The 22,399-nt window shown below is 36.7% G+C and overlaps 3 protein-coding genes and 1 long non-coding RNA gene across 5 annotated transcripts; 1 reads left to right on the top strand and 3 right to left on the bottom strand.

Moving 5' to 3' along the window:
- The first annotated feature begins 3,526 nt into the window (after positions 1-3,526).
- On the top strand, positions 3,527-8,330 carry LOC120283371 (uncharacterized protein At4g15970). 2 transcript variants are annotated; one of them, XM_039290041.1, is made up of 6 exons: positions 3,527-3,846; positions 5,273-5,372; positions 5,520-5,638; positions 6,646-7,127; positions 7,236-7,354; positions 7,554-8,330. In XM_039290041.1, exons 1-5 carry the CDS (start codon positions 3,595-3,597, stop codon positions 7,267-7,269), a joined length of 987 nt encoding a protein of 328 aa, XP_039145975.1. In that variant the 5' UTR covers positions 3,527-3,594; the 3' UTR covers positions 7,270-7,354; positions 7,554-8,330. The 2 variants fall into 2 exon arrangements, with proteins under 2 accessions (XP_039145975.1, XP_039145974.1); XM_039290040.1 differs by having other exon boundaries at positions 5,273-5,638.
- On the bottom strand, positions 7,623-8,661 carry LOC120283373. The gene is made up of 2 exons (XR_005543249.1): positions 8,160-8,661; positions 7,623-8,005 (listed from the first exon to the last, which is right to left on the bottom strand). It is a non-coding gene; the product is annotated as an uncharacterized LOC120283373 (long non-coding RNA).
- Positions 8,662-15,365: 6,704 nt separating this feature from the next.
- On the bottom strand, positions 15,366-17,225 carry LOC120283515 (probable protein phosphatase 2C 47). Its single transcript, XM_039290212.1, has 4 exons — positions 17,146-17,225; positions 16,493-16,951; positions 16,210-16,404; positions 15,366-16,133 (listed from the first exon to the last, which is right to left on the bottom strand). Exons 2-4 carry the CDS (start codon positions 16,685-16,687, stop codon positions 15,369-15,371), a joined length of 1,155 nt encoding a protein of 384 aa, XP_039146146.1. The 5' UTR covers positions 16,688-16,951; positions 17,146-17,225; the 3' UTR covers positions 15,366-15,368.
- A 2,334-nt stretch (positions 17,226-19,559) lies between these two features.
- Positions 19,560-22,161, bottom strand: LOC120284155 (protein FAR-RED IMPAIRED RESPONSE 1-like). Its single transcript, XM_039290950.1, has 4 exons — positions 21,139-22,161; positions 19,840-19,911; positions 19,677-19,763; positions 19,560-19,568 (listed from the first exon to the last, which is right to left on the bottom strand). The coding sequence occupies exons 1-4, from the start codon at positions 22,159-22,161 to the stop codon at positions 19,560-19,562; spliced, it is 1,191 nt and encodes a 396-aa protein (XP_039146884.1).
- Between the last annotated feature and the right edge of the window lie 238 nt (positions 22,162-22,399).

Here is a 22,399-nt window from a genome sequence, read left to right on the forward strand (position 1 = left end):
ATATTTTTTTTTTTAAAACAACATGTATTTTGGAATGGAGGGAGTGTATGTTTTCTTCACTAGCTGAATCAGTTGCATTGTTCCTTGGAGGGTTAAAGGAGGGCTTACATTTTTTTTTACCGGGAAAGGAACTATTTTGATGTTGACCATGAAGTCCATGTAACTTTGCGGGTGACCTCGAGACTGCTTCTTAAAATTTTGGATTAAAATATTTCCAAAGAGAGGCATCAGCTAATAAATGCAATAGGTAATGACACGGCAACCCATGTCTAAGTTAAATACGTTAAATATTGAGCCATGAAATTTTTCATCTTCACCACCATATTTTAGGGCTGCAATTGAGTCGAGCTTTGTTATGCTTAAGTTTGGCTCGATACTATTTGAACCGAGCTCGAGCCGAGCCTATTTTGAGCTTCCTTTGTGAAGCTCGAGCTCGGCTAGGGTAGCTACAATATATTCTGATATAGTAATTGCTACAGTAATATCGTCACAGTATATATGCTACAGTATTTTTAGTCAATTTAAAATAACTATCATACTAATTTAAAAAAATATTTATGTTGCTACAGTATCTATGGTACAGTACTGAGCTTCTCACGAGCCTTAACGAGCTGAGTTGTTTAAGGCTCGAGCTCAGCTCAATTATCTACTCAAGCTCGGTTCATTTGGTTATTAAACAAGTTTTTTTCGAGCCGAGCCTTGAGCAGCATGCAAACAGCTTGGTTCGTTTGCAACCCTACTATATTCCCAAAAAAACATCATGATGATATATAATGAGGCCATGATCAAAGAAAATGAAGCGATCACTAAACTAAAAGAAGAAATGATGATAATGGTAAAAAATGAAAGCAAATGATAGAATAAAATTGTTCTACCACATAAAAAAATTAGTTATAATCCAGTAGTTCGGTGAACTTTGGTGATTTATTACATTGCAAACTGGTTTTATTGTCCAGTAGGTTGACATCTCATGAAAGCATGAGGATTTGAATCATGGCTAAATTTAAAATATTAACACCTTATTACCAAGCTATGCTATATGATTTGCTTTTGCCTAAATTTATATATATTTGGACTTGGATTTTTGCAAATTAGTTTCTTTTATCTAGCTATTCAGTGAACTCCAGTGGTTTATTGCTTTGAACAAAAAAACTGCAAGTGTGAAGAAGCAGAAGCAGAAGGAGGTGATGGTGGTCCGTTTCGATAATAGTGATGATGGATGAGAATGGTGATGGTGGCAAATGAGAGTGGTGGTGGTAGTGATGCAACTGGCGGTGACAAATGACAATGGCACATGGCTGTGGATGAGAGTGGTGATGGGTGACCATGGCGGTGACGAATGAGAGTGACAATAGTGGTGAATGAGAATGAGGATGCAGAAGAAAAAACAGAAGAAGAAGAAAATGATGATAATGATGATGATGAAAGATGAGAGTAAATGATAGAATAAAATTGTCTCATTGCTTAGAAAATTAGCCATAACCTAGTAGTTTGAGGAACCCCGGTGGTTTATTAATTACATTGTAAATTGGTGTCACTGTTTAGCAAATTAGCACCTTAACCTAACAATTAAGAGAACTGTTGGTTTTTCTAAAAAAAAAAAAAAGGAATACTAACACCTTAATTACCAAGCTATATTATATAATTGTTTGTCTAAATTTATATATATTTGGATCTAGATTTTTACAAATTAGTTTCATTATCTAGTAGTCCGGCAAACTCCGATGGTTTGTTGCTTTGTAAACTAACACCACTATTTAGTAAGTTGACACCTCAACCTAGTAGATAAGTGAATTGTAATAATTTTTTTGCCAAAAAAAATTGCAAGTGTAATGGAAAGAGAAGAAGGAGGTGGTTGTGGTTGTCCACGATGGTAATGGTGATGATGGATGAGAGCGGTGATGGTGTGGCGATGGCGGTGGCCGTGGCAAATAAGAGTGACAATGGTGGTGGTGGGTGGTAGTGGTAGCAGCCGATGTGACCATGGCAATGACAAATGAGAATGACAACAGTGATGGATGAGAATGATGGTGGTGGTGATAGATGAGAGTAACAATAGTGAAGAAGAATAAGAAGAAAAGAAAGGAGGAGAAAAATAAGAGAGAAATGGAAAAAACAATAAGAATGTTAATTTCATCTGTGTTCTATAAACAATAGTTAAAATCCTGATTTGATGTTTACAGAAATTGCAGAACCAACTATATAAAATGCAAAGTTTTTCATGTCATTATCAAAATTGAAGGTTTTTTTTTTTTGCCGGTATGAAACTAGTGAGAGATTATAGGTATTTTTGCATGTACTTTTTTTTTTGGACAAAAGCAAAAGGACATGCAAGTGTAGTACTTACCCTTAATGTACATTGGCTAAAAAGCATGGTAAATAGCACAAAGAAAGAAAAGTTGAACTCTTGCCCTTTGCGCACTTTGTGTTTGACTACTAGTGGGTTTTTAATATTTTATATTTTCATTTAAAACAAACTAACAATTAAATGTATGTTAAAGGCTTTTAACCAATGGAGGGAAGTTGCTTACCTTAATAGTTAGTTAAGTTATATTTACCAAAATGGAATGTTTCAAGGAGATTTATATTAGAAAACTAGTAGCATCTATGGGTTTTTTGTTTTTGTTTTAGTTTTTTTTAATATTATATATTATTTTTAAAAAAATTTGAAAACGGTACCATAGTTACCATTTTCCATTCAAAAGCAAACGGTAACATGGTTACCGTTTCCCACTAATATTTAAGTGAAACGATAGTTAGCTTACTGTTTTACATAAATATTTAATTATTTTAAAAAAATACTTATTTTGGTAATTAAAAAAATAATATGTAATATTTAAAAAAAAGCTGAATTGTGATTCACCAAATTTTGATTTGAATAACACAAATCTAACTAATTATTTATTTATTTTTTTGTGTGTTTTTATTTTACATTAACATATATTATATGTGATCGCTCTTAACAACGTATGCTCTGGTGACCAAATCATAACAAAACTAAAAATAAAGGACAAAATCATAATTTTTTAAAATTGGGTTGACCGAAATAAAAATACACAAAAAGTAAGAGACAATTTATGTTGTTTACCTTTAATTATTTAAATAATTCATATAATTAGATGTTGAAAAAAAAGTTCAATATGTATTAAAGCTAATGTTTAAGACCACATGTTTTACTATGGCTAGAGTTAATGGTTTAGACTTAAATCTGATTTAATTAATAGACATTAAAATAAGCATGTTAAAACTAAAAACATATTAATAAGTGTTTATGAATAATAATAAAATGTTAAACCTTAATTACTAAAATTATTTATTTATATAATAAAATAGGTTTTTTTTGGGTTACAGGTTACCCAAAGAAAAAAAATAAAAATAAAGTAACACTTTTTACCATGTGAGACAACAACACTAGTAAGTTAGTAATTAAAAAATTAAAATAATAATAAAAAAAAACAGTTCCATTTAATAATAATAAATAAAAACAACTGTCCTTCCTGCAAAACACAACGTGTACACTCGTCACTCGGTGAGCTTTTCGCGCCGACGAGAGAGAGAGAGAGAGAGAGAGAGAGAGGCTTCCGGCGAGTAGCAATGGGGAAACCCTTCGCCGTCTCCGGTAAGCGTTCGCCACGCTCACCAACCGCCGGTGGTGCCGGCTCCTCTTGGAAGACGACTGGACGGTGCCTGACATTCCTCCTTCTCCTCGCTGCTGTCGCTTTTCCCACTGTCGTGCTCTACCGCGCTGTCGATCACCGCCATTATTCCTACCGGAGCTTGCGATCGGATCTCAACGCTTCTGCGTTGCTTTCTGACTCCGATTGGCTTTCAGAAGCTGCTGCTCAGGTGAAATTTCTACTTTTTCTATCTTTTTCCCTTTTTTTTTTGGACATTTGCTGGTGTGATGAGAATGTTGTGTTTCATGCTTGAGATCTTTATTTTATAGGAATTTTATTATTTTTTATTCTTTAAATTTGTCAATATTTGGCTTTTTATGTGTTTGATGTGATCTGTTTTTTATGCGGGTTTTGATGAATTTAAGATTGATAATTGAGTTTCAGGCCTGTGATTTCCTACACACCATGCACAAAAACTTCATGCTGTTGCTTGAGTAGAGGCCATCTTAGGTTTGGGAATGTGGTGTACTTTGGGCTTTTGTGACTATGAGTGCTTGTTATGTGTTTCTTCTCCAGAGGTTTTCGATTGTATCATGCTTTTTCCATGGATCGAGTTTGTTGGACTGATATGTTAGAAAAGGGTTTTATTGGGTGGCTATTTATGCTGCTTTTTTTGTATCCGAAATTCTGAAAGCATCTAAAATTTGGAATTTTTGGGAAAATTTCACTGGTCATGGATATTTGGAGCCCATTTTGGCAAGGCTTTGATTTGGCTGTATAATACTATAAAAAATTGGCATGCTATTAGGATTGTGTTATTAAGTAGTTTTGGTTTGCGCACGTTGGGCTGTATGGAGATGATTAGTTTACTAGTTTTATAATGAGTGTTTGAATGGAAAGCAGAGAAATTTCTTGGGCATATTGTATTCTTTCATTGTCTTTTCTGTGTTTAAGACTTCCTCAACATCCAATCCACAGCTTTTATGGAGGCTGGGCTTCTGTAGGGATTTTTAATATGAGCATGATGAATGTTTGTCTTCTCTTTTATGGAGCATGGATCTTCTGCAATGATCGTTCTATAACTCTATGACTCATTTATGATAGTTTTAAGATACACATCTCTCCTGGCATTTTGGACCTACCATGTTCACATAATTTAGACTTTGATTGTCTTGCTAACTCTAACTCTCAACTAGGACACTCTAGATCTAAATTTTATTGATCTGATACCTCTTCCGAGGAGGCTAGAAGTGCCTCAATTCCAAAGAAATGAGATCAATTTTGAACTTCAAGTTTTTAGACCTCCTCTGCTATTGTATTTGGGTGAATTTTCAGAAAATGTGGTATGATAATCTTAAAAACAAGTTTATCAGACTTGCAAATAACAAGAATGAAATGTCTTAGAGTACCAATATAAGCATTTGATAGGGATTAGGAGAAAAAACAAAAGCTCTGCATATATTAAGTGTTCTGCGAATTTATTAGTTTCAGGTCTTTTTTAAATTTATTTCAAACTTGACCCTTGATTGTAAACTATCTCTCTGGTTTGTTCTTTTAAGTTGTTGGCTTCAATTCTATATTCACATTATGAAAGTGGAGAAATGTTTATTTTTGAGTCATGTAATTAATAACAGGCCTATGTGATTCTTTTGTAGGATACTGTAGAACTTAGATTGGATAAAATTCTGCAGGAGGCATCCATGGAAGACAAAACAGTAATATTGACTACGTTGAATTCTGCATGGGCTAGATCAGGTTCGGTTGTTGATCTTTTCATTGAGAGCTTTCGAATTGGAATTGGTACCCGGGTGCTACTCAACCACCTGGTAATCATTACTTTGGATCCAAAGGCGTATGAACGGTGCTTGTTATTACATACCCATTGCTTTCCTCTTGCAACAGAGGGAATAGATTTCTCAGGGGAGGAGTATTTTATGTCCAATGGATACTTGGAGATGATGTGGAGAAGGATAGACTTCTTGCGAACTATTCTTGAAATGGGATACAGCTTCATTTTTACGGTATTTGCCAGTTTTCTCTTGTTTACACCTTGAATATTCTTGCATGAAAACTTAAATGTTATCTCACTAACAATCAATAGGGACCTAGTTGCTATGGTGTTTAGAGCCTTCAAATAGGTTCTTCAGAACTTAACACCAAGAAAGTGTCATTGAACTTACCCAAGAACTCGACATGATGAATTTCTAAGGGGTACATGTTAGCGCATGAAGTACTAGGTTTCTTCCTCATTCTTTTGAAGTATAAGCGTCTTAGAAGTGTAATGCATTGTTTGATATGCTGTTTGAGCCCTTCTAAAAGGAAAGAACCGGCATTATGGACTTGTTCTTTAACTCAGAAGCTATAAAGGCTTAACTTTTTCATTGAAGAATGGGACTCACCCACCATGGATACCATAGCATAGGGTTATTGTAACTAATTCTTCTGTTGCAAAAGGTCTACACTCTTCTTCTTTTGGTTTGAATTTAAATCAGCCTTGCTAAAGGAGGGAGTCTTGTTAGATATATCATGAAACAGCTGTTCAAATTGAGATCTCGTTTAAAGAGATGGATAGCAAAAATCTGTAGGTTTTTTTAAATAATCGTAGACAGATAATCTGATCCACAATGATCATGGTGTGGAATTATTGAATTCCTTTCTTTTCAAATATCTTTTTTATGCTTTTATGGTTCTGAACTGAAGCACGCTTAGTTTATTAATCCAATGGTTCATGGATTTAAAAATGGCATTTCAGTTAATTGCAAAATGATCCCGGTGCATAGTTACCAACAGTAATGTGGGATGCTAGGACTAATTAATGATATTAGTTGATGAACATATAAAATCTGTCCCATGCCACTAAATGATTAATTGTTTACTGAATCCTGAGCAATGATAAGTTCATTATCTTGTTTCTTTTTGTGCTGCTGGCTAAAACTGTGGGTATTACTTATTTATCATTTCAGCTGGGAAAGTCCAAGACCCGAGATTGTGCTAACTTACCCTATTTGCTTTCCTGGATATATTGCAGGATGTAGATATAATGTGGTTCAGGAATCCACTTCCAAATTTTTATTCAGATGTAGACTTTCAGACAGCCTGTGATCACTTTTTCGGCAATTCAACTGATTTAGGAAATAGAGCAAATGGAGGGTTCAACTATGTCAAGTCTAACAATCGATCGATAGAGTTCTATAAATATTGGTACTCTTCAAGGGAGAGATTTCCGGGGCACCATGATCAGGATGTATTCAATACCATCAAATATGATCCTTTCGTTACTGAAATAGGATTGACAATGAGATTTTTGAGTACCACATTTTTCGGCGGGCTGTGTGAGCCTAGCAGAGATTTGAATAAAGTTTGCACAATGCATGCAAATTGCTGTATTGGATTGGAAAGCAAGCTTCATGATCTTAGAATTATGCTAGACAATTGGAGGGAATTTATGTCTCTGCCACATAACATGAAAAACTCTGGTATTGTTTCATGGAGGGTGCCGCAAAATTGCAGGTACGCGCAAAATACTTCTAATTACATTTGCAAGTAAAAGTTCTTTTCTAGCAGTAAACACAATTGTTTGTTATGGTAGAACTTATATTTTGGTTTATCTTCTCTCAGCATTGCTGCACTCTTCAGAACCCCATCATTTTGATTGTTTCTCTGGAGAAGAGGGATTCCTGATATCTGCAATCAGATTTTATCATCCAGCTTATAAAATGTCAAATACTTACTCAAAGGTTTGTGTACAAACTCTATGATGAGCTTCTTATCTTTCTTATGCTTTGTACTTTCTCAACTCTATGAATTTTGGCATTCATAGTGGTGGCTCATTTTGTTCTGTAGCTTAGCACATAAATTTTCTCATCCCAACTTTATCATTCACATAAGATTGCAACTAATTCATCTCTCCTTGCTTTATTCATTTCCATTTTGCAGATACACAATCATCAATTTTTGTGCACATCTGAACAACAACATTCATCTGAGAAAACCAGAACAGAGGACTGAACAAAAAAAGTGTATATAAGCAAGGATAAAGCACATTTAGTACAGAAGCAACCAGATTACTCTCATAAAAAATAACCACTGCTTGTCCTTTGGATCGGTTTGATTGCTTGCTCTTCTTGCTCTTGCTTTTCTGACAATTCCAATCTTCCTTCAATACATATTATATCCAGAGATAAAAGTCTAGGTTTATCAACCTGAATTGAAGTTTCAACTCTTAAGCTCTTATCTGAAAGTATACACCATGGAAACATGCCTCGCAAAAGAACATCTTCACAATCTGCACAACTGAAGCTGAAGTTAAATACTCACCTCCAAAAGAACCAGCATTGTGGTACATTTCCTTTTGTTTTTTCTTCTGTTTGCTGTACTTGTTCTGCAATCTATTTCATTAATCTCTTCTATCGTTCTTCCAAGTAGATAGTTATTAAAGAAATGAATAGCAAAATGGTTTTTATATTACACTAATTAACAAAGATATATTTGCATGCAAAAAAATACTTAGCTCTTGCCTTTTGTACCTTTAACAGAGCCTACCTTAAAATGAAGACAGTACTGAATCAGTGTTGATGAGAATAGCAGTAAGAGTGGAAGAGGCAAACACAGGATTGCGTTGTGGCTCAAACTAAACCTTCTTATATATATATATATATTTTTTTTTTTTTGGGTAAGCTAGTTTGCATCCACATGACTCTCCTCTGCATGCCCCTTCCACTTCTACTACTAGCTCTATTCCTCATTCTTGCCTTTCATTAAGCCTGATTTTGCCTATATAAATAGTGGATGTATTTGTTTCTCTAGTTTAGTATTTTGTGTACTTCAGCAGTACAATTTTGCTGAATAGTACAACTCCAAACTTGACGCTTGAATTGGTAGTACATGATGTACTGCACTGTCATGGATCTAATTCACTTTTCAAAGACCAGCTTGCTCAACTTTTTCAAGCTTTCAATTTAGCAATTTGGGTATTTGATGATTATTCTTGCTCAGTAACGTGTAACTTTTGGTTAATAGTTGTCAATTAATCACCGGCACCGCAGAAGACTTTTTTTTTTGGGGTTTATTTTACCTTACAGTTACTGTCCCTCTGTTTAGTTCATTGAATTTGTTGTTCATAAAATTTGAAAAGTTCTATATATATAATTTTTTTTAATGAAAATAATGATATATTTATGATTATAAATAAGTGATAGTTTCAAATAGTTGTGTACTACTAGTACTATGTATTGTTTTGTTGACTTCTTTATAAAGTGAAAGTGAATTTTAATTTTTAATTTTGGTCTTTAAAAAAAAAAAAAAATTGAATTTTGTCCTTTAACTAAGAAAAGGGTATAGTTTTTTAATTTCTATTCAAAATTATTTTTATTCCTTTAATGGAAATGGAATAAACAGGCAAAAAAAAAACAAACAAATGTTTCCCACTCTTTAAGCAATTTAAAAAAAAAAATAAAAAAAAATACCACATCTCCCTTGAGACACTCCCATTCCCAACAAGGACTTGCATTGTGTTTGAAAACATGACCTCTACTGGCAAACCTCCTCCTCCTCCGTCTTGGGCAGATATTGCGAAGTGCAGTCCATCGGCCGGCGGGTTCGGCTCCCCTAGATGAAACAACTCTGGCTACACTTAAAGCCACCATATCCGATTCAGTTCGAGTGGATGCGGAAGCGAAACAGAAAGCACATCGGCGTTTCAGTCTAGCCCTCTATGGCAAGCTCTTTGGGAAATCTCCTCCTTTCGAGACGGTGAAGGCAACCTTGTTAGGTCTCTGGAAACAATACGGGATCACTCACATCGCTGATATGCCGAATGGCTACCTTCTCATTCGTTGTGAGACTGAGTCCACCAAGCAACATCTTCTGTTCAATGGTCCCTAGACGGGCCTCACCCTGCAGCTAGTTCCCTGGCAACCTTACTTCGAACCTGCTCATACTAAACTCTCAAGAGCCATGGTTTGGCTCCAGCTCCACAATCTCCCGATTGAGTTCTGGGATGGCGAAACCTTGGAGTCTATTACTGAACCTATCGGAAAACTTTTAAAAATTGATGAATTCACTCTGTCTCTTTCCAGGGCCCGTTATGCTAGAGTTTGCCTTGAGCTTGATTTATCTCAACCCCTAAAATGGGGCTTTTGTCTTGTAGATAGTGAATCTAGAGTGTTTGTGGTGATTTTATATGAGCGCTTGCCTACTTTTTGTTACCACTGTGGTTTGATTGGTCATGCCACTACCAGTTGCAGCCGCCGACCTGGAGGTTCACCGGAGGACCAGATGATGGAGGATGCCGCGGTTGGTTCCAGAGGTGACCCCCAGGCGTCAACTGACGTTCTTCCGGAGGGATCACAGGTCAGGTCAGTAGCTGCTCGGTCTGCGGAGACCATGGATCATGGTGGTTTTCAAAAGGAGGACTAGTCGACGGACTTTGGGTCTTGGATGATCGCTACCCGTCGGCGATACAGAGGCCGGGGCTGTGGAGGTGCTGGTTTTTCCTCGACACGTGGCTCTCACGTGCATCAGGAGGACAGGGACGATGCTCTCCCAACTGCACGATTTCCCAATCGCACGATTGAATCACGAGGCGTCTCTCCCCGATGCTGTGCAGGAGACGCGACACGTGGAAAGCAGAGGCAGAGAGGGTGGGGCATGTGGCGGCTTCAGGGCACGCGGTGGGGGTCGTGGTAGCCTTTCACGTCATGCCTTTGACCGTTCGCCTGCCCCTGCTATTTCGAACGTTCTGCCAGCTGCTTTTGATACTAATGAGGCATCTCTTTTGCTGGAGTGTGACGATGGTTCTCGGTTGGAATCTCTTGATATCCCTGGCCCTTCGATGAAGGACAAAAAAGGCAAAAAAGCATTAATACAAGGCTCGGGATCGGTTGCAGGCCAGCTTCTTTCCACGGTTCAATCTTTGAAGAAAGAGAAGGCACGGGGCTCCGTACTCCACCTAGCTGTTCCCGAGTCGTCACCTACCTTTCTCCTGGGCATTGAGGAGCCGTTGGCTATGACTGCGGGTGACTGTGATAAACATCGAAGGATGGTGGAGAGTCTAGAAGCCATTTTATCAGAAGATGAAGTTATGAGGATTCTGGTGATTCAATGGCAGACTCGGAGGACATTGATGAGGATATTGTAATGAATAATGATATTGACGATTCCACAACTCTTGGGCAATTTCAAGAGGGTTTAAGGAAAGAAAATCTGGTTCGGAAAGCAAGCTCCTCTCAGACGATATCTCCAAAGAAAGGAAGACACGGGGACATCGATGATGGAGACCCTATTCGGATCTCCCACAACGCTTCTCCTATCTCTTAACCTTTGTCTTCGTTTTTGCCTCTTTGGCCTGTTCTGTTTCTTGCTTCCTGATCATTGTTTGAGTTTTCTTTTGATGTCTTTGTTTCTCATGACTGTTAAACTTAATATTATAGGTTGGAATTGTAGAGGTTCTACGGGTAAAGACAAGATTAACAGGATTCGAAGGATCATGAAAGAGAATCATGTGGACATCTTTGCACTTGTGGAAACGAGGGCTAATGAAGATCGTGTTTACCGCCTTTGTAGCCAATTTGCTAAGCTTTGGAATTGGGTTGCAATTCCAGCTTTTGGCTATTCTGGCGGGATTATTATTTTCTGGCATAAAACACTTGGCAGGATTTCTCCTGTAGCTCATTCTCACCGTGCCCTGCATTTAATATATTCTTCTTCTGCAGATCATCCTTGGATTTTTTCGGTGGTGTATAATGCTCAGCATGTTGCGATCCAACGAAAATTTTGGAAGGAACTCGCGCTGCTCCCGAAACTTGATCTTCCTTGGATTGTTTTGGGAGATTTCAACGCTATTACTTCATCGTCTGAGCATAAGGGAAGTAAATTTAACTACTATGCTAGAAAGGCTTTTTTCTTCTCTAAATTTATCTCTGATAATGCCTTGCTTGATGTTAGTTTTTCTGGTGCTTCGTTTTCTTGGTGTAATGGGCAACAAGGTCTTGCGAGGCGGTGGGCTCGTCTTGACAGATGCCTGGTCAATGACCTTTGGTTAGCTTGTTCTAACTCTATTCATATTAAATACTCGCCTAAGATCTTCTCTGATCATTTGCCTATGCTTATTAATATTGCTGATGCTAATCATATTCCTCGTGGTATCTTTCGCTTTGAGAATTATTGGTTGGAGCATGCTAATTATATTTCGGAAATCCGTAAAGCTTTATCTAGCATTGCCCACTCCAATCCTATGCATGTCTTTTATCATATATTGGTTCAGGTTAGACGTAGTGTTTGTGCGATTAGGCATTTGGGTCTGGGTGCTCTTGATAGGGAGATTAAGATTATTGAGGGTCAACTCCAAGCTCTAGAAGTTGATGATAGATTAAGCTCCAATTTTGACCCGATATCTTTCAGGGGTTTATAGAACAGATACAGAGCTTTGTTGAGACAGTATCATAGCAGGTGGGCTTAAAAATCTAGGTTAAATTGGGTTATGAGTGGGGATATGAACTCGTCTTTCTTTCACAGAAATGTTAGGGTTCGTAGACACCATAATGCCAATTTAACCATTTCTGATTCCAATGGTAGGTGCCTTAGTGATTCTCACCAAATTGAAACTGCTTTTATGGATCATTTTTCCAATCTTTGGAATTCTTCTGTTTCCAGGTCTATTGATTTGGTTTTGGAAGCAATGCCTCCAGATTTGCCTACACTTCTAATGATCAGATGATTTCTTTAACTTGGATTGTTACCAAAGATGAAATTTATTCTACCCTTCTTTCCCTTCCTGATGGTAAATCTCCCGGTCCTGATGGCATGAATGTTGAATTTTATAAATTTTTTGGACTGACATTGAGAATCATCTGGTTCCTGCTATTGAGTATTTTTTTTCAGAAAGCTGTGATGCCTAGAGCTTGGGGTAGAACCTATATTACTTTAATCCCTAAGAAAGAGCACCCTAAATTTACTTCTGATTATCGCCCGATCTCTTTGTGCAATGTTGCTTATAAGATTGTTACTAAGATTCTGGCCAATCGTAACAAAAATGTTATTGCTTGCTTGCTTGGTAAAGAGCAATGTGGTTTTGTGCCTGGTCGCTCTCCTGTTGACAACATTATTGCGGTTCAGGAGATAATTCACTCTATTAATCAGGAGAGGACCTTCCCCCCTAGGATGATTATCAACGTGGACATTGAGAAGGCCTATGATACCCTAAATTGGAACATCATTCTAGCCACGTTAACTAAAATGAATTTTCCTAGCATCTGGGTTTCTTACATTAAGGCTTGTCTTGAAGCTACTTCATTTTCTATTCTTTTGAATGGGAAACCTTCTTGTTGGTTCAGTCCTTCTCGTGGGGTTAGGCAAGGGGACCCTCTTTCACCCTACATTTTCATTTTGGTTGCTCAAAATCTTATTGCTATTATGAACCATGCTCAATCTCTTGGTCTTATCCCCTGTTACTCAATTTTTTTGACTCATAATTTTAATCATTTTATGTATGCTGACGACCTGATTTTGATCACAACTGCTTCTAGAAAGACTGCTAGAAATATTGTTTTTTGCTTAAGTCTTTATGCTCAACTTTCTGGCCAGGTTCCGAATCAGAATAAATCTGAGGTTTTCCTTCCTCATTGGTTCAGTAAAAGAGTGTCGACTCGTATCTGCACTATTCTCAAGTTTAAGTTAGGTAAAACTCCTTTCACTTACTTGGGTGTGCTCATTTTCCCTAAATGTCTTGCTATTGCTCACTTTGATTTCATGGTTAACCGGCTTAATGCTACCGTGGTCAACTGGGGTAAATCTAAACTCTCTAAGGCTGGTAAGTCAGTCTTGATTAACAGTATTCTTATGGCTATCCCTATTTATTATCTTGCGGTGTACCCTATTCCTGACACTGTCCTTAATAAGTTATCCAAGATTGCTAGGAGATTCTTGTGGGCTAATTATGATCATGGTCATGGGATGCCCATGGTGAATTGGGATACTATTACTTTGAGTAAATCTGAGGGGGATTAGGCATTCGCAATCTTCTTAAGGTTAAACACTCGCTTATGGCTAAGAATCTTCTTAACTTTCTCAATAAGCAGGATGCTCTCTGGGTTGATATCTTATATTTAAAGTATGGGGATCATAATTTTTGGACCATGAAACCTCCCCAGAACTGCTTTGGCTTTCTTCCGAGGTCTTTGCGGTAATGCTAATGTTCTTAAACCTTTCTCGTGGATTAACTGTCTTAACCCAACTGTTACTTCTTTTTTATATCATCCTTGGAATTTTGACATTCCTACTGCCTTCAAACCTGTGTTCCTTAACATGGATATGTCTACTAAGGATCTTAGAATTTGTGACTTGTTAATTAACTGCAATTGGAATGTGGCAGCTCTTAATCTTATTTTTGGCTTCAATTGGAACTCTCCAATCATATCGCATGGTAAGATTAGTTTTGATGGAGTCACTCACTGGGTCTGGTCTCCTGAATCGCAAGGTACTAAGCTCTCTTCTAACATTTACAAGTTTCTTAACAAGAACTTATTGATTGAGCAGCAGTGGATTGGTTGGTCTAATATCTGGAAACTTAGAGTTGCTCCTAAAACTAAAACTTTCATCTGGATGTTGTTGCATGACAAACTTAAAACTTATGAATATATGTATCGGCTAAACCTTGGTCCTCCTGATCCATGTGTGTTTTGTGGTTTGGTCTTAGAAAGCTTTGATCATCTCTTTAAATCTTGCCATGTTAGTGTTCGGATTTGGAAGACAGTTGAAATTCTTGCTGATATTAAAGTTAATCTTCTCAATTTGGTTACTGGTGGTGATTGGCTTGACTTCAGTTCCAATGGTAACTCTTTATTTTTGGCCTTTATTATTGCTGCTACTCTTTGGCAAATTTGGAAAAGCAGATATAACAGGATCTTCAGGCAAGATAATCCGGATATCTACAAGATTGCTAATCTGGTGATACTTCATGTTAAGGATTTTTCTATCAGCACTAATAACCATTTGATGGGGAATTATATGATGAACAACAGACCTCGCCTTGGTGCTTTGGGTGTTTTCTCTGCTGCGGCTTGGAATCTCGCTACATGTAAGGGTGGTATGGGCTTTATGATTATCAATTTTAACGTTACTGTTTGTGGTGTAGGTCTTTGCCCTATTAATCTGGCCGACAGTCTGGATATGAACTTGAAGGCACTCTGCTGGGCTTTTGATTATATCATCGAATCAAAGGATTGCTGTTCTAACATTTACATCAGCTCAGAGGACCTTTGGAGGAAGATTAATTGTAATGAGGACTTGGTCTCTTGGCGTCAGGGTGCTTCTATGGATTGTCTGCTTCGGCTTCTTCGCCACTTGAATCAGCCTCAGATCGAAGTTATACCTCATCACTGGAATCGGGTTACTACTGTTTTGGCTGGCCATGGGATGCATGCTTCTCAACTTTCTCTCTTTCATATGGGTATGAAAAAGCCAAAATGACTAATGAAGTTATTTCATCAATCTGGTTTTGCTACATGATTTCTTTTTTAGTTCTGGGTGTATTTGTTTTTCTTTCTGTTTTCTAGATTGTTTTGTTTTTGTTTGATTGGTGGTTTGTACCTGTCTGTTTGTATGAACCTTTTTTGATTATTAATAAAATAGCTACCATGGTGGCTCTTTCCCTCAAAAAAAAAAAAAAAACCAATTGTGCCCTCAAATATACAAAATTAACCTACAGCCTCAAAAGAAACTCATAAAAAAAAAATAGTATTTATCAAAACCCTCTCAGAAATCACAATCCAGAGCTCCTTTAAGAACATGCAATCCCTCCATAGAAAGACTCTTCCTAACTCTGGACCTACTGACCTGAATCCTAATTGGTGGATCCAGAGAGAAACACACCACAACCACAGTCAAATTATCACAAGTATTCCTCCTCATAGCCTCCCTAACAAGCTCTCTAGAACACCTTGCAGGATCATTGTGAAACATCAGCTCTTTCCTTGCCAATGTCACTGCACATTGACTACTCATCACATCCCACAATCCATCACATCCAATTATCAAGAACTCATCTTCTTCTGTCAATGTTAATTCCTGCAACTCAGGTTCCGCGCTCAACGGACATACCGATCCTTTCGATCCCTTTATGTGCCAATCACCGATGGCTCGTGCCACCGATAACTGCCCATTCAGATATTCATCTGTCACAGTACCACCTAGCTTCTCAATTCGCAGTTTTTCACTCATGCAATTTGGTTTATGATCTTTGGAAAGCTCGATCGCACGACCGCGCTTTCCTAGTACCGCTCGACAGTCACCGGCATTGGCTATGAGCATTTTCCTGTCGAAGATGAGAACAGTGAGTGCAGTTGTTCCAGAGGAGCAATCCAAATGAGGGTGATCAGCAAATGCATGGTCTGCTTTAACATATGCACTTTGCATAGCCTTTTCTATGCTTGTCGGAAAATCTTTGTCTTCCAGTATGAACTTTAGTATGTTTTTTCTCACAAATGATGCTGCATCTGTTCCACCATGCCCATCAAATACCTGCAATCAATCTCACTACATTGTTATGTGAATCAGTATTGATTCAATATATATTGTGCATCAGAATAGAATTTACCCCATAGAAAGCACCAGGAGAAGGAAAATCCATGTCTCCTCTGAGATGTTCAACAAGATTATCAATACAAATGTGCTCATCTTCCATATGTTGTTTCGGCCCAATCTCCGAACAACTCCCCGACCGATACACAGGCAAGAAATTTTTCCGTGCATCAGACGGCGATATCAAACCAGGGCTTCGAAAACCAGAATCCTAAAACAAAGAATTTCACAAGTGAAAGAGAATTAATTAATCAATGTACTACTAGCACATAACAAATCAATGGTGGAATAACACATACAAAATCAGATAAAGTTGGCAACTGGTTAGAGCTCCTGCAATGCCGGAGATCAGGGAGATGCCGAGGAGGCCTTCCAATTGCCGACGTTTTCTTCAAACCTTCTGGCTTACCGGGTTCTTCCCGATTGATTGAAGATACATTATTATCTTTGGTTCTAAATCCATTGTCTAGTATCACAAAAGCACTGGTTGCCATTTCTTGATGTACACATGAACAAATTACAAAGTATCTATCTATCTATCAATCAATCTATCTATCTATCAATCTAGGCCTTAATTGGATGTCTAGTTTCAATTAGAGAGCTCTTCTTCAACAACAAAATGTTTCATATCAAAACAATAACATTCACAATTCAAACAAGTTTTATCAATTTCAAGAATTGGGAATAAGATTGGAATCATTCTACCATTTGAATCAAATCAAAGAATTCCATGCATTCAATCCTCAATCAGATGAAACCTGCATCAAAATCAAACCTTTAGGTTAAGGTTGCAAGAAATGCATCAAATCTAACAGAAAAATTTCAGCATTGAACCACCAAAAATGATGAATTCATGAGCCAATTGAAACCATAGTTTGATAAAAAAAAAGAAACTAAGAAAAAAAGAAAAGAAAAATATTAAAAAAAGGCAGAATGGGAACAAGATTCAAACCAAATTAGCTTCAAATTCTACACATCAAGCAAAAGAAGTAAATAAAAAAGGGATTGGAATCAATTGCCTCCAATCAAAATCCCACCTTTTTCTCTAAAGAAAGAAGCCATCACTTAAAAAAAAAAAAAACTTTGGTCGTTAGAACACGTGGCGTAATATTAGTGGTGGAATTCCCTGTTGACAGGTTGAGGCCACGTGGTTTACGGTTTTTGTGCTAGCGGGGGCTTTGGGGAGATGCTTGACCATTGGATTCTTGACATAAGATTTGATTTGGACGGTTGAGATTTCGTCTTTTGGGGTTGTTGGATCCAGTGACAGGATTCTGAGCAACCCTATTGGCCATTCATGGATAGAGTTTTGATGAAATGATGATTGCAATGAAGTGACGGGATAGGGATGGAGAGGAGAAGAGGGTTTTGGTCGTGTTTTCCAAACTTCTCTGTGAGGGTGAGATTGAAGGGAAGGTCTTCGCAGCCGGAAAAGGAGAGGAAGATCTTCTTGGTGAAAATAGCGGTAAACTAAGAGGTATAACGAGAGTGGGATGATGTGCCAGAGTATTGTAGTACCCTCTTCTGGCCCCTTCGCATGTTGCTATTCTAGTGTTTGTTTACTTCAAATGGAGGCTGAAATCTAAGTTTAACTGTGCCTTTTAACGATAACATTGTTTGTATGTTTTTTATTTTTGTGTGTATAGATCATGAAGTTCTTTTGTGATTGTTTAATTATGAGTTGTTATGCTATTTTAAAGTCCTTTCCCCATATGGAGAAATACTTTGTAATTGTCCCATCTAATGGTCAAAATTAAATATGCTTGTTGTGGTTTACTATTTTGGTTGTCATGTTATTTTCTTTTTGAGCAACGATATATGCACCGAATTCGATTTCCCGAATTCGGTGCACGAATGACGTGGCAACCACTTTTTTTTTAAAAATAAAATAATAAGTAAAATAATGTTATAGTAAAGTCATCTTGCCCCACGTGACAGCCATTTGTTTCTTTTTTTTTAATAAAATAATTAGTAAATTAATTTTATCTCTTTTAAAGAGAGTAGTTAGGTGTACAGCAGGTTCCATGGCTTCTTTTGCCAATGTTGCCGCCGCCAAGGTCGCCGATCTTCCTGTTTCCAACGGCGGTGGTTGCTCTCCTCTCTCTTCTCTCTCTCTTCCCCTCTTCTCCTTTTTTCCCATCCACCGATAATGAGTTAGCGCACCTTTCCCCCGCTACGTTCCCTCGCGGCCGAAGATGACGGTAAGGTCGGGTTACTCGTCGCTCACCCCGCTTTATTCTTCCCTCGTGGCCGAAAACAATGGCAGGGTCTGGCAACTCGGAAATTTGAATCTCAATTTTTTTTTTTTACAAACATGGCTTGGGGTGTGATTAGCATCAGAAATTTCATAATAGCTAGTTCATGTCAAATGGAAATTGATTTTTTTTCCCCTTGAATTTGTTATTCAGTTTTTGAATTTTAGAATCTACTGTTTTATTTTTGTGTTAAAGGTGCTTATTTTGTATGTGAATCTGAATTCATTCTCACATTGAATTTTATTAGAGCAGCAAACATAGTTTGGATAGATTGATTGTTATCTTTATGTGTGTCTGTGTGTAAATGTGGCAGGCGATTAATTGGATTCATGAAAAGATGCAAGCTGATTGTTGTGGAAGAGAAATGAGGCTTATGGATGAGTTCAATTTGATATTCACCAATTTATTTCAGATTTTGTATAGATTCTGAAATTTCAGTATGTATCATTTTTTGAGTAATATATTTTGAAATTTCAGTATGCAAGTTGATTTTATATGGATGAGTTCAATCAGGCTTTGGAAGAGAAATGAGGCATCATGTTTTGAGTAATATATTCTAAAATTTCAGTATGTATCATTTTAAAGGATCTTAGGCTTCATATATTCTCCAGGTTTAGGCTTTATATAACCTGGAAACTATATTCACACCCAAAAATCTTGATTCTGCAGTATCATTCTTGTATATCAAAAAAACACATTTTCCAGCAATCATCAAAACCCTAGAATTTATATCACAAAAACAACCTAATAAACGACATAAACATATTGCAAACCACAATTGAGTGATATATATACAAAACCACAACAAACAACCTAATAAACAACAGAATATATATCAGAAAACCACAATTGAGTGATATCAAAACCACTCAAATTTCACAAAAACAACATAATAAACCACGGAATATATATCACAAAGAACTACAACAAATTGCAAAAAAAATTACAACAAACAAAATACAACAAACTGAAACAAACTACAACAAATTGAGTGATATATCACCAAAACAACTTCAATGCTCCGACTAAACAACCAATTGGAACCGGTAGCTTCCTATTTCATATTTTAATGAAATTTTGAAGCACGAATTCAACCGCATTACAAATGCCTTCAGCATCCCTGAAACACAAATTTCAACATGCGTCACCACACAATAAAAAAAACCTAAAAAAATGGATATACTTATAATCATAACCGTTTATTTTTCAACCATGAAATGTATATTACCTTGGATGAAAAATCATTGCCAATAGTTTGCATTGTGGAGCTATCAACATGCATATTTGGCATATGAGGGAGGGAATTCGAATTGACCTAAGAGGAAAGAATTTTATATTAAAATTTTATGCAAGATCATAACAAATATAAATATTAATTGACATAACATTACCACACTTTCTTGAGTACAAAGTTTTGCTTGTGTTTCATTATGAGTTTGAACATTACCCTTCGTTTGAGATTTCTGAAATAATTAACATTATTTAGATAGAAAGATAAAATTGAAAATAAAATGATATTAAAAATGAATACCTTTTTTTTATTTATAGTAATAATTTCTTCAACTTTTGACTTCTTTCTTTTGGATAGTGGCCGGCCCTTGTTACGCACCTTTAAAGGTGTTAGGAACTTCGCGGTTGAAGACATCGTTTGATGTTGCTCATGATCTTCATTTAAAAGCATCGGGGATATAACTTGATTAGAACTAGTCTCCCAACAATTATCCATGAGCTTCTTCATTGCCTCATCCATGGTTTTCATCAAGAATAAATATTTTTCAGTAGAGGATACTCTAATTTCAGCAATTTTAGCAAAATGAGAATTTAATTTGTTGTAGCGCACACTTTGTTCACTAGTGTGTGTGTCATCATAACAATTCATCACATATGTATGCCAGCGTTTGATATCCTTTCTCCATCGAGGTAAAATATAATGAGATGGAATCTCTTTCACATTCCTCTCAATAAGAAGTTTGCATATATGCCTACAAAAAATTCCTCTGAACTCAAATAAACGACATGAGCATTTGATGTCAAACTCATCCTCATTGTGATAAACAGTAAACACAACTTGCCTTCTGAATCTACCATCTTTCCCTTTAAATATGTCTGTCACTTGAAATGTATGTATTGGCCCATTTGAGTTGATAAGTGCTAGATTGCAAAATAACATTCCTCTCAACTCATCTTGAAATAACTTAAAAATTTCATTTGTATAAGCTTCATGTAGTTGCTTCTCAAAATGACAATCAATTAGCAATGAGAAATTTGAGCTAAAAGAAGCAAAATTAGCTTTGTTTTCCTTCTCAATTTTGCTTTTCAATGCATTATCATATTGCTCCACAAATTATTTTAGAGATGTCGTTGGTCCAACATAGCTATCAAAAAAAGCATTTATGCTCTCACTTCTTTGAGTTGTAGACATTCCTGCCCAAAAAACTCCTTTAACATATATTGGTGCCCAACGCTGACGATTTATATACAAAAAATTCAGCCATTCATTCTTTTCAATATTATAATCATTTATCATCTTCAACCAAGTGTCTTCGAATTCTTGCACATCTATTGCCTCATAAACAATGCTCTTCAAAATCTTTTTTATTGCTTTATAGTGAGTTAGTCCTCCAAGCTTCTCAGGAATTTTTTTTCATAATATGCCAAAGACAAAGGCGATGATGAGAATTAGGAAAAACCATCCTAATTGCACCTTGAATAGCCATGCATTGATATGTAATTATCGCCTTTGGGGCCTTCCCCGACATGCATTCCAACCAAGTTTTGAACAACCAAATATAGCTTTCGGTATCCTCCTTTGACAATAAACCACATCCAAATAATGTTGTTTGCCCATGATGATTTACTCCAACAAAAGGAGCAAAGGGCATATCATACTTATTTGTTAAGTATGTTGTGTCAAAAGAGATAACATCATCAAAAGATTCATAAGCTGCTCTAGACCTTGCATCAGCCAAAAACACATTTCTTAATCTGCCATTATCATCCATATCAACCAAGTAAAAAAAATTTGAATGTCTCCTTTGCATGCGAGAGAAATAAATCCCAAGCGCCTCAGCATCCCCAACACCAAGCCTGATTTGCCTTGCTTTCGCAATATAGTTCCGACAATCTCTTTCTGTATATGCCAAATTCTCGTACCCACCACTTTCAACAGCTAAAGACTGAAAATTTTTACTCAAACTTATACCTGCTTGATCATTTAGTTCAAGTCTTCTCTTCACATACACATCCATTTTTTTATTGCATTTTTGAAATCTAGATTTCTGTGGACTGAGTGCATGATTGTGCTCAAAATGGACCCGAGATATAGTATACCTTCCATCATTGGCAACAATAACATTAATTTTTGCTTCACAGTTTGTTTTGGTGGATAGCCTTGGATTGAAGGAATTTTGTGATGAAGATATTCTTCTTTTGCCACCCCTTACACATGCAAGTGTGTAATACTTTAACTTTCCATCCTCTCCGGATTTTGTTGTTCTTTTGGTAATACCAAACCCTTCATGCCAAGCATATTCAACATAAAAATTATACACTTCTTCTTCTGAGTCAAGCGTCATGCCGGCCTTGGGAATAACTGTTTCACATATTGAATCTTCAAGGTGTACCACTTTATTTAATATTTCAAAACTAGAAGACCCTTCTATCCCATTCTTGCTTGGGTTAGAAGACCCAAGCTCAAATTCTGCCTCTGCCATATTTAACCAAACACCACTTTGGATTACGTGGCTATGCAAACCAAATATTTGATGAGATCCAAAAAATAATAATCATATACATGAATTATTTGTTGGTGTTGTTCATGGTGTTCCCTAATATCTAACTTGATTGGCTGAATTGATTATTTAGATTCTAGTGTCAAAAAATTATCTCAAAAATAAGAGTAGCAGACTTGAAAATTGATGTAAAAGAGTTCCATAACTTTGAAACTTGTTC

The sequence above is a fragment of the Dioscorea cayenensis genome, chromosome 19, assembly GCF_009730915.1.
Source record: "Dioscorea cayenensis subsp. rotundata cultivar TDr96_F1 chromosome 19, TDr96_F1_v2_PseudoChromosome.rev07_lg8_w22 25.fasta, whole genome shotgun sequence".
Classification (NCBI taxonomy): Eukaryota; Viridiplantae; Streptophyta; class Magnoliopsida; order Dioscoreales; family Dioscoreaceae; genus Dioscorea; species Dioscorea cayenensis.

What these genes read in the sequence shown, in the direction of transcription:
- LOC120283515 (XM_039290212.1), bottom strand. Translation starts at nt 16,687, where the DNA reads ATGGCAACCAGTGCTTTTGTGATACTAGACAATGGATTTAGAACCAAA. An exon ending in TGCCAACTTTATCTGATTTT is followed by an intron (nt 16,405 to 16,492) that starts GTATGTGTTATT and finishes TCTTTGTTTTAG; the next exon opens with GATTCTGGTTTTCGAAGCCC. An exon ending in CTCCTGGTGCTTTCTATGGG is followed by an intron (nt 16,134 to 16,209) that starts GTAAATTCTATT and finishes GATTGATTGCAG; the next exon opens with GTATTTGATGGGCATGGTGG.
- LOC120283371 (XM_039290040.1), top strand. Translation starts at nt 3,595, where the DNA reads ATGGGGAAACCCTTCGCCGTCTCCGGTAAGCGTTCGCCACGCTCACCA. An exon ending in TTTCAGAAGCTGCTGCTCAG is followed by an intron (nt 3,847 to 5,272) that starts GTGAAATTTCTA and finishes ATTCTTTTGTAG; the next exon opens with GATACTGTAGAACTTAGATT. An exon ending in GATACAGCTTCATTTTTACG is followed by an intron (nt 5,639 to 6,645) that starts GTATTTGCCAGT and finishes GATATATTGCAG; the next exon opens with GATGTAGATATAATGTGGTT.
- LOC120284155 (XM_039290950.1), bottom strand. Translation starts at nt 22,161, where the DNA reads ATGGCAGAGGCAGAATTTGAGCTTGGGTCTTCTAACCCAAGCAAGAAT. An exon ending in TTCAAGGTGCAATTAGGATG is followed by an intron (nt 19,912 to 21,138) that starts GTTTTTCCTAAT and finishes TAATTATTTCAG; the next exon opens with AAATCTCAAACGAAGGGTAA. An exon ending in TTTGTACTCAAGAAAGTGTG is followed by an intron (nt 19,764 to 19,839) that starts GTAATGTTATGT and finishes CTTTCCTCTTAG; the next exon opens with GTCAATTCGAATTCCCTCCC.